The sequence below is a fragment of the Gymnoscopelus braueri genome (assembly GCF_963280865.1).
Source record: "Gymnoscopelus braueri genome assembly, chromosome: 11".
NCBI classification, from domain to species: Eukaryota; Metazoa; Chordata; class Actinopteri; order Myctophiformes; family Myctophidae; genus Gymnoscopelus; species Gymnoscopelus braueri.
The window spans coordinates 46,013,867-46,025,645 of NC_137613.1; the positions used below are offsets into that span (position 1 = coordinate 46,013,867).

At 42.1% G+C, this 11,779-nt stretch overlaps 1 protein-coding gene across 1 annotated transcript; it reads right to left on the reverse strand.

The window, feature by feature from the left end:
* Positions 1 to 2,074: 2,074 nt before the first annotated feature.
* On the reverse strand, positions 2,075 to 8,834 carry LOC308094933 (uncharacterized protein). Its single transcript, XM_080441759.1, has 3 exons — positions 8,718 to 8,834; positions 3,636 to 3,714; positions 2,075 to 3,321 (listed from the first exon to the last, which is right to left on the reverse strand). Exon 3 carries the CDS (start codon positions 3,262 to 3,264, stop codon positions 2,137 to 2,139), a length of 1,128 nt encoding a protein of 375 aa, XP_080297885.1. The 5' UTR covers positions 3,265 to 3,321; positions 3,636 to 3,714; positions 8,718 to 8,834; the 3' UTR covers positions 2,075 to 2,136.
* Positions 8,835 to 11,779: the final 2,945 nt, after the last annotated feature.

Below are 11,779 nucleotides of genomic sequence, written 5' to 3' on the forward strand. Positions count from 1 at the left end.
CTGCATCAAAAATATTAAACAAACTATACTATAGAAACTGGTGAAACATTGTCCAAATTGTCAAATAATATAAGTAGAAATAAATAAATAGCTGATCTACAAGCTCACAACGCATTGCGAGGCGTTGTGAGCTTGTAGATCTGCAAATTTCAAAATATTTATCTGTGGAACCCAGGTCAAATATGATTATTTTGGGGTGTCATGGCCTTAAAAGGTTGAGAATCACTGATACAAGCCATTTCACAATAGGGGGTCCTTGGCCTGGAAAAGTCTGAGAACCCCTGAGGTGAACAGGAACTGACAGAAAGACATCCGGCACTGAGCTGATTAGGACCATGGGGAACAACCATTATAATCAGACAGTGGTGTGTTCTGCTGGTGAGGAGAAACAGATACAGTCTGTTACTGTAGGGACCAAATGACTACATGACTTCATAGCCAGGTGGTCAATACACACACACACACACACACACACACACACACACACACACACACACACACACACACAGTGTAATCCATGTACAATGAAAGGGCCTGTGACGTCCTTTGATTCTTCAAGAGTCTGACTCCAGTCCAGAGCTATAAAAACAGTGCAACAGCTCTATCTAGTGGAGTAATGTGGTGGTGTTTACCTGCAGAAACACTGCTCTCTCCCTGTCTTTTAGTGTTTTTGCTGCCCCCCCCCCCCCATCAAAAAGTGGGTCCCCCAGCAAAAAGTAGTTAATATGTCACAATCATTTTAACAACTTTATCCATTTATACGTTGCCTATTCAAAAACAGCAAATGTACAAGCTCGCTGTGAGCTTATACATTTGCTATTTTTGATTATTATATTTATTTCTCCTCTGGCCTGGGGGTCCCTGGCACAAAACATTTTTAGATGGGGGTTCGTGGTCAAATACATATCAATTTGGGGGTCCTTGATATGAAAATGTTTGAGAACCACTGCTTTAAATATCGTTGCTGTCCGGCAGAAACCTCTGCATATTTGTTTTTTCTAAATGAACACCCTACTTGATCATACTACAGCGTCAACAAACGCATCAAAAGTATCAGATCTACAAGCTCGAAACGTCGTGAGCTTGTCAATCTGCTACTTTTGCTATTTTAGAATTTGAATCTTGAAAAGTAACAGTTGTCACCCGACATAGACGGTGTTTTTCAGAATGGACAACATTTTTACTTGTTTTTCTACAGATATATCAGTTATCATAACAGCAATGCTGATATCGGTTATCAGTATCATCATCGGTACATCCCTAATTGGCCCATAATCCAGGCACACACACACACGGTGTTGTTTCATGCGCTTGTGGATGTGTGCACATTTTCATGAGATGTATTAGCCAATGTTTTGCTTTGGTTGCAGGTTTGAAACCTTTAATGACGTCCCAAGAGGCTATACCTCTGTGCTTAATCGTGAGCCAAGTGCACAGTTGCATCAGATCGGTGCATAATATAACAATTATGATAATAGTCCGCTCTTCCTCTGTTCATAATACTTTGACCTGTTTGTTGATTACATGGGACAAAAAAATATTGTTGATGTAGCTATGGAATGCAAGAAACAGTTCTTGCATTCCATAGCTACATCACTTATGTATTTTCTGTTTTTGTCCTTAAACTTTGTAAACTTATGTGAATATTTAAACAATTTAAAAAAGTATCCTGTTAAGAGTATTATTATATAAGTGTGACACCCGGGATTCGTATAGTTTGTTTTGGCTATTTATTAACTTAACTCTTCACAATTAATATTTTAATCATGTTCTATCTATGTATAGCACCCATTTCCAATTAAATTAAAGCATTGTATCTTTTTCACTTTAAGTCCACTGCCTTTGGTTGGCAAGGCAAATAGACAGACCAACGCCTATCGACCTGATAGTAGGTACGTGCTGGTCTGTATATTTGCCCCGCTCAATAATCTAAATATATTACTTTATTTGAAGATGGAGTTCCTTAGTATTAGACTATGGTCTGACTCTGCACCAAAACCTGGGGAGATTAACAACAAGCTAGACCTCCTGGATTTTTTTTGTCTAGAATTAAATCTTTATTCAGTTACATTCAGAAAGGTACAAAAGTGTGACTCAAAACAAAAAAGGTAACTAAATGACACGCTCAGGCCAACTTCAGTCATCATCATCATCAAAGTCATCATTTGAGCTGGGGCCTGCATCTTCATCTGCCGTGTCAAAATAACCAGTGAAATACATATCGTGCTCACGACGGGGGGGAGGTGGGGGGGAGGCAGGCGGCATATCTTCAATGTCATGAAAAATGTCATTGATCACTCGTAATATGTCCCTTGCATGTTTGCGGCTGAAGACAGGAAGGTGGTTAACCATGTAATCTACGTCAAAGATGTATTTGCATTTTGCCACAACGGCAGAAATCAGCTGACTGCTAAATCCTGTTGCTAAAGCCTGGCTAGTGAAGAGGTATTGCCCTTTGGGAACCAAATTATTTTTGTACGTCTCTAACTTTTCCTTGATTAAGGCTTTGTGTATACGGCTTACCTGCCTTGACTTCACAGGTACAAACGCCTTTTTCGGCAGCTCATAACTGGGCAGAGGCTCCACACAAACACCCGATGCATCACAAGCACATGACTTATGGCAAAATGTGCAGCAGAGATGCCCTGGCTCAAGACTTTGGGTATTCTCTTCAAAAGTACCATACAGGGCTTTTCTGAAGCAGCTGGTTTTGCCTGTCTGAAGAACTTTTTTCACTGCCTTATTCAAATGCTGTTTTGTGTTGTATAGAACTGCATGTGCTTGCAGTCCATTTCTCCCAGCTCTGCCAACATGTTGGACTATCGCTTCTGCGTCGTCCGGTGGACCAAACATCACCACATGAGAGATGTTGGGGAAGTCAAGGCCCGTCCCATGAAGTGCATCCGTGGCAACCACGACTCTGCAGTTCCCCTGTCCATTCAGTGAGCAAATCACCCTCTCCTTGTTGTTTTCAAATGTGCTTGCATGGAAAATTCCAATCAGTTGATTGACTGCCTTGCGCTCTGGGTCCCGGTCTAACCAGGCATCCTCATCTAGTTCTGCTTTCAGGTAGGCGAACACTTCTCCTACGTCCTTCATGAAACGGCAGTAGATAACGATCGGCGCCATCGACGTTGCCTTGGCTCGAACTTCGTCCACTATCCAGTGGAGACATTCTACTTTTCTTAGTCGTGGTGTTGAGGCCAGTCCTAGTCGGATGCTGCTTCTGTTGGGGCTCACGGTCACCTGTTTTGCAGTCGCCATGTGCAGGAGCTTGGTGACTCGTCTCTGCTGATGCCGTCGGAGCCAACACTGGTGTGCCTGGACAAGACATAAGAATACACATGACATGTTTTTTTCTTTATTTTTTTTATTGATCATAACTTATGTCACAAATCAACAGTGCTAATAGTTATTGCAGACAAGACATAACAATCATTACAACAAATTGCTAACAACAACCAGATGATTAGCCTGGTAAACCAGAATGTTAGTTCATGTGACCGGCTGGCTTACCATGTACCATATGAGAGATCAGACCAAAACCAATCGAAAAAGCAAACATCACCTAGCCCCAAAAAAATACATTTACTTATTATTTACCCCACTACAGTTACAGGGACAATTTTACTCACTGTGTTTGTACAATGGAATGGATCGAAGTTCTCCAAGCTTTGCAACGCTCTCTCTGAAGACAGGCTTCCCTTTTGCACCCTGATAATAATAAGGCAGACAGTGTTTTTTTCAGCATGTGCACATTGGAGCTGGTAGCCTAACGTTTCACCTGTGTTCACAGATGGCATTGGGCCTACAGTAGCTCTGGTCCATAGCGTTAGAAGGAGAACTCCTTCTAACGCTATGGACCAGAGCTAGGCCTACCTACAGTATAGCCTTGGTAGTCTACTACTACACAAACAATCAATCATAACTTCAAACAGTAACAGGAGCTCTACAATTACAATTAACCAATAGTAGCCTTGGATCAAGACTATCATAGATGTATTTTATGGATTTTGACATTTGCATATCATAGTCATAGATGCAAATGTCTAAAGTACTAAAGTAAAAGTCAGACTCGATACAATAGCCTATCTATGATAGTAAAGCAAGAGAGAGAACAACCAGGTGCTTAATAGAGATAAAGTTGAGTTAAAAACGTAGAGGTGCTTCTAAGATCAACAGGAACCATAACTTGGAAAAATAAGGTACTTTAAATATGTTTACAAAAAGTCCATCTTTGGCTTTTAAAACTTTTTGTAAACATGATTAAAATACCTTGATGTTATGCTCTCTCTTACATTCTTTGAGTGCTCCGATCTCTACTCTTTTTGGGAGCGTACTCAAGTTCCCTCAGCCCTATGTTCCCTCATCCCAAAACAGGTCTGTCTGTCTGTCTGTCTGTCTGTCTGCCTCTTCCCGTCTCTGCCTTATCCCTCGAAACCGCTTATTGCTGCTTGCAGCTATATTTATTATTAATATTTTATTTTATTAGCTGTGATAAAAGTTCAATAGTTCACTGCAATGATCAGTAATTCTTTGCAGCTGTTGTTATAGGTAGCTATAGGTTTCACAGCTGTTTGAATTTGAATTGATGAGAAACTAGAAAAAGTGCTCCTCGGAGCACAGGTCTCCGCCAGGTCAGGTAGGTTATTGTGGCCTCCTGGTGGCGCTATAATAGGCCAATGTGAAAGGGGTGCCATTTCTTCTTAGGCCTTGCACGGCAATCGGACACTGCATTCATGATTTGAGGCATTTTGTTCCAAAAAATGTGGTTTGCTAAATTAGACCTGCTGGTGGCACTATAACAGGCCAATGTGAAAAAGGTGTCATTTCTTCCTCGGCCTAGTGGGAATGTGCGTGCAAAATTTCACGGAAATCGCACACTGCGTTCATGATTTGAGGAATTTAGTTGAAAACGGACCTATCCTGCAAACTTTGGAATCCAATGTAGCCAAGTAGGATGGAATATGAAATATTGGACACATCCATCTTGATCACATGACTATAGAGATACTGGCCCTCATTTATCAACGGAGCGTATAAACCGGCTTATATTTTTCCATATATTCGGCCGTACACCAACGTCGAAGTCACATTTATCAACGAATCCTACACAGCCAATCCTGGCGTACATCAGGTCGGAGCTTTGATAAATCTCACGTCTGAAAACGAGCGTCATTTAAATAACACGCCCTTAAATATTCTCAAAACGCCCCGATTTTACGACATGAAGAAGAACCAGAATACGACCACAGACATCAAAAGCCAATAAGAAAGAGTTTCCCCCGATCGCCTCGCCTCGCCACACACGCACACGCACACGCCCCTCTCTCTCTCACACACACACACACACACACACACACACACACACGCCCGCCCAGCTGTGTTTATCATGTAATCCGTACCGTAGCGGTACAATCTTTGTCACGTAGGCTTGTAGCCTACATGAATGACATATTATGATACCAATCACATCGCCATGAATGGAATACGTTTGTATATTAATGTATTTGACCCATACCGAGCAGTGCACAAGCAGTCATGTAGGATATTCCCCGTGAGACTCAGACGGGCGGCAGTGATTCGTCACCGTGCCGCCACGTTAATAAGAGATTGGAGCGTCGGGTTTATATCCTTAACCCAGCCAGGTTGTAGTCTTCAAAACTCTCTATGACATAACTCCATAACATAGGACAAGCTACTGTACGTTTGTACACCTCACTGTCCATGAAAAGATCGTCGGGAGTCCCGAAATTGCGCTCGCAGAAGAGCTGTATATTTTGAAAATAGCAGATCTACAAGCTCACAACACGTCGCGATGCGACCCGTTTTTGAGCTTGCAGATCTGCTATTTTAAAATAGCCAATGCAACTGAATGACTCTTAAAGCAGTTTGTTTAAATTACTTTATAAAATGTTATATTTTCACAGGGATTATTTATTAGTGTAGATATACATTTAGGAGTGGATTATGTGTCCAGATGCCTGTCAGACAGTCAGACAATGCTGCTCCGCAGGTCTAGAATGGAATAAACGGGCGCAGCCAACGTCAACAACTGGTCTCGACCAGACGTGAGATCTCAGCGTACGGTAGGATGAAGCCCACGTCAGGATATATTGATAAATGCCGAAAGGTGCGGTGATCTCGCCATACGCCCATTATTTGGGCTGCACCGCGTTGATAAATGAGGGCCACTGTGTGTACCGATTTGCATTATTTTTGGACAGAATCTGAAGGAGTAAGAGCAAAAAATGTGTTTTACAAAACTCAACCTCCTGGTGGCGCTCTAAAAGGCATATGTGAAAAATGCAGGACAAAGGTTTTTCCTTGGCCTCTAGGGAGTGTGCGTGCAAAGTTTCATGCAGATCGGTGCAGTTATAGCTAAAAACGTGAATCGGCCTGTTATAGCGCCACCATGAGGCTGATTTGAAAGTTTTCAAGTGGCATTTCTTCCTGGGCCAAGTGGTAATCTACGTGAAAAACAAACACGGAAAGCGCATGCTGCGTTCATGATTCGAGGCATTTTGTTGAAAATGAACCAATCCTGCCAAATTTGGAAGCCAATCTTAGCCAATCAGGATTTAATATGGAAAATCGGACAGATCCGTGTTGATCACATGACTATAGACATATTGTGTACCGATTTGCATGTTGTTTGGACAAAATCTGTAGGAGTAATATCAAAAAATGTGTTTTGCAAAAGTCGGCCTCATGGTGGCGCTATGACAGGCTGATCTAAAAAATGTGGGGCAGAGGTTCTGCTGTGGCATCCAGGGAGTGTGTGTGCGCAGTTTCACAGCGACCGGGCCAACGGTGGCGTAGATTAGCTGCTCGCAGACAGAAGGACGGACACACACGGACGGACAGTGGGCAAAACATACTCTCTCGCCATGCCTTTCGGCCTGGTGGAGACAATTATCAATATAATTTAACATCAGTCAGTTTCACAGCTGTTTGAATTTGAATTGATGAGAGAAACTATACATATAGTTTAATGTGTCTTAGCTGACCAGGTCAAAGCAATTAAGTTTGGCCAATCATGTTACTGATGGGGTGAGAGGGACTGCAAGCCAATCAAGGCCTGTGTGGTTTATACAGCCATGTGACATTAGCAAGGGAATATGCTGGCTGACTTCGAAAAGTGAAGATGTTATCTGTTGTCCACAAATGTTTTCTTCTTACTCCTTCAGATTCTGTCCAAAAAACACGCAAATCGGTACACAGTATCTCTATAGTCATGTGATCAAGATGGATGTGTCCGATATTTCATATTCCATCCTACTTGCCTAACATTGCCTTACTAAGTTTGCAGGATAGGTCCGTTTTGAACACAATTCCTCAAATCATGAACGCAGTGTGCGATTTCCGTGAAATTTTGTACGCACATTCCCACTAGGCTGAGGAAGAAATACCCCCCTTTTCACATTGGCCTGTTGTAGCGCCACCAGCAGGTCTAATTTAGCAAACCACATTTTTGGAACAAAATCATGAATGCAGTGTCCGATTGCTGTGAAAAGCCTAAGAAGAAATGGAACCCTTTTCACATTGGCCTATTATAGCGCCACCAGGAGGCCACAATAACCTACCTGACCTGGCAGAGACTTGTGCTCCGAGGAGCACTTTTTCTAGTTTTGAATCAGTTCTAACCAAAACTTATATTCCCTCAAGTTTTCCTCGTGACATAATGTACACGTATACGTACCCCCAGAACATATGCTTTCAACACGTACAATTTAATGTTGTGGTCACCATCATCATCGGTGTAAAGAAGAGTGTGTGTGTGTGTGTGTGTGTGTGTGTGTGTGTGTGTGTGTGTGTGTGTGTGTGTGTGTGTGTGTGTGTGTGTGGTGGGGGGAGACAGGTCTCACGGCCCAGAATGCCATACCAGGAAAAAAGGAGGGTAAGACTATATATTAAGGTCGGGTCTATAATGCATTATAATCACATTTATATTGCATAATAATGCACTTATAAGGCCTTATACCACTTTTCATAATCATGCATAACAACTTATAACAAAGTTTATGAAGTCTTATAACTTATAATAATATATCTATATATAGTCTTATACCTTTATACCTTTGGGGGATACCTTGGGGAGCCCGAGGGAACATAGGGTCTAATTTGGGATGAGGGAACATAGGGCTGAGGGAACATATAGGGTCTAATTTGGGATGAGGGAACATAGGGTTGAGGGAACATAGGGCTGAGGGAACATAGGGACTAATTTGGATAAAATAAAATTGTTAGGGATTGAGGGAACATAGGGCTGAGGGAACATAGGGCTGAGGGAACATAGGCATGACCCCCTCTTTTTCACAACTATGACTTTTTCACAACTATTTCTTGATCCAAGGCTAAACCGATCGCATCAGAGTACGGGGACCCCCATGGATTAGGCCTACAGATCTTGTAGCTATGTAAGCTACAAATGGAAGCGGGTCCATTTGTACACTCTCAAGAGTTAGCATTTCTGCGTGTACAGTGTAACAGTGTAATACAGTTTCACCACGGACGGTAAGTTCACCATCCGTTGTAATAGGCCTATCTTACACACACAACGATGAGTTAAATTGTTCCCTTTTACGATCCATTTCAAGCAGTGTTGTGGTGGGGTTGCAAGCTAACAGCTAACACATTCCACACACTGGATACAATACAAGCCAAAATACATAATATACGATGACAAATACAATGCCACAAGTAAAGTTTCTTACCTTCGATGTGTTTTTCCAATCGTCAATGATGGAGAAAGTACGCAGAAACGTTTTTGATTACCAGCAGACACAGTTGTTGTTGTTTTTTTATCGATAACGCAGTACCTCTGTGTGTCAGCCACTGTGTTACCGCGGGTATTTAAAGGCAGCAAAGCGCCATTGTTGTGTTCATGGAATGTCGTCAGGAGAATACAGCCTACGGATTGGCCAGTTCTCTCTCTCTCTCTCTCTCTCTCTCTCTCTCTCTCTCTCTCTCTCTCTCTCTCTCTCTCTCTCTCTCTCTCTCTCACACACACACACACACACACACACACACACACACACACACACACACACACACACACACACACACACACACACACACACACACACACACACACACACACACACACACACACACACACACACACACACACACACTAAAATGACTTTAGGAAACAATAAAACAAAATAAATAAAATATGACACATTTACAGTGACAATTAAAGTGCAGTTAAGAGAAAGAAAAATAAATAACCAAATGAACTATAAGCATAACTCTGCTGTTGGGCAGAAACCAAACTATGTCCAACATATTAACTTTTCAGGAAATGAAAGAAGAAAAAGTACTGCCTCATCAATGTTGGTACGGTGACTTTATACATTGTCAGATACTTGAATGTGTCCTTATATTATCGTCACTTTACCCAAATACAGCTCAAGTGGAGTTAGGAGGTTTTTGGCCATTGAAGAAGTCAGAAAAAAACACCTAAGTTGGAGTTTTTTCACTATTCTGAGGCAAACCTTTGGCAAAAACAGCAGCTCTACAAGCTCACATCATGTTGAAATGCATTGTGATATTGTAGTTTGGCTAGTTTTGATGTAGATTTGACCAGGAGTATAGCCTACAGATTAATCTGTACGTGCACATGTAGGAGTCACACACTCAATTTTAGCTGTGTCATTTAAGTCAAAGTATATCTGCATAATCTTTGTGTTTGTGTGTGTGTGTGTGTGGGGGGGGGGTGCGGCCTGTGTCCTTACCAAGTCGTATGCCATATTTGCATGCCACAGGATCAGGCGATGGACAATCAAGCCTGATTCATATGGTAATGCACAGCTCTCTCTCTCTCTCTCTCTCTCTCTCACACACACACACACACACACACACACACACACACACACACACACACACACACACACACACACACACACACACACACACACACACACACACACACACACACACACACACACACACACACACACACACACACACACACACACACACACACACACACACACACACACACACACACACACACACACACACACACACACAAGCAATAATAATAATAATACTATACTATACTGTGTAGTTACAGATTTTGATTACTAATACAAAGCAGCAGTACTGACTGTTTTAGTCTGTCAGCCGACTGGCCATTCATGTGCTAATTTGACTTTCAGCGTGCCAGCGTTGCCAGGTCTGCTTATTATAAGCGACTTTGGGCTTGTTTCCCTGCAAAGCCACTTAGGGATGTTCCCAGCGTTTTTTCTTCACTGACGTGCAGTGGTGTAAAGTACATTTACTCAAGTACTGTACTTAAGTACAATTTTGAGGTACTTTTACTTTACTGGAGTATTTCCAATTGTCTATACTTGTACTCCACAACAATTATTTGAAATGTTTAGTTACTAGTTACTTTGCAGATATAAATCATTATGAAACATACATTAACCACTTTAGCCCTATTTTATACCTATAAGCTATTTGAAAATAGCAGATCTACAAGCTCACAACGTGTTGCGATGCACGCGTTCTGAGCTTGTAGATCTGCTATTTTCAAACATTTTTGTACTTTTACTTTTGGTACTTTAAGTACATTTTTATACCAATACTTTAGTACTTTTACTCAAGTAAATGTTGAATTCCGGACTTTTACTTGTAACAGACTCAGAGTACATCTATTGCATTCAAGCCTGGAATTTCGTCATTTTAGGGGCAAGGCCACTTGGCCTTTGGTGTTGTAATCTTTTGGAGGGCACAAAGGCCCTGCCCGGCCTTCCTGCCAGGGCAGGAAGGCCATCCAAAAAAATAAAGATTTTTAAGTCCAAAAATGATTTTTAAGTCCACGGAAATAATGCATTTAACTTGAAGGTTAAGGATGATTGTATTTTAATATATTATAAGAATAGTATAACTATCTGTGAAATATTACCCATTTATTTCACAAAATAATGTGTAAAATATAGTATTTCTTAATTATTAATAATTACAGCTTGTAGATTGGCTATTTTCACGATTTTAAATGTTTTTTAAATAATAATAAAAAAGGAACATACAAGATTTCCACCCGACAGCCATAATATATAGCCAATATATGGTTCTGTATCAGTATATGAGTGAGCCTGGGTAGGTCACCCTGGCTTGGCGGAGATATGCCCTGTAGCACACTCCGCACAGCAGCAGCAGCAGCAGGTGAAAGCAATTCACTTAATTGCTCGTTCTCTCTCTCCCTCTTTCCGTCTCCTCAATCTCTCGCTCGCTCTTTCTCTCTCAATCTTTCACTCTCCCTCTGTCTCTCCCTCTCTCTTTCTTTCCTTCTCTCTCTGCCGCTTTTTACCTCCCTCTTTCTCCCTCCCTCCGTTTCTCTCTCCGTCTCTCTCCCTTTCTTTCTCCCTCCCGCTTTCTCCGTTCCTCTCTCTCCCTCGCTCCTGGTATCTCCCTCTCTCTCACCCACTTTCTCCCACCCTCTTTCTCTCTGTCTTCCTCCCCTCTCTCTTTCTCTTTCTCTCCCCTCTCTCCCTTCCTCTCTCTCTTTCCCTCTCTCTCTCTCTTTCTCCCCCCTCTTTCTCTCCCCCTCTCCCTCACGAGAAACAGTGAATGTAGGTTTTCTTAGACATGGTCGCTTGTTTCTCTCACATAATCTGGCAACACCGACATCCCTCTGTTGTCACTGCCACTGCGCTACCAGTCGGCTAAAAAGCTGAACATGTTCGGTCGGCTCTGGGTCGGCCGAAAAGGTCCCGACGGACCCCCCGACGGACCCCTAACCGACTGGCCGACGCTTCCCGAAGCC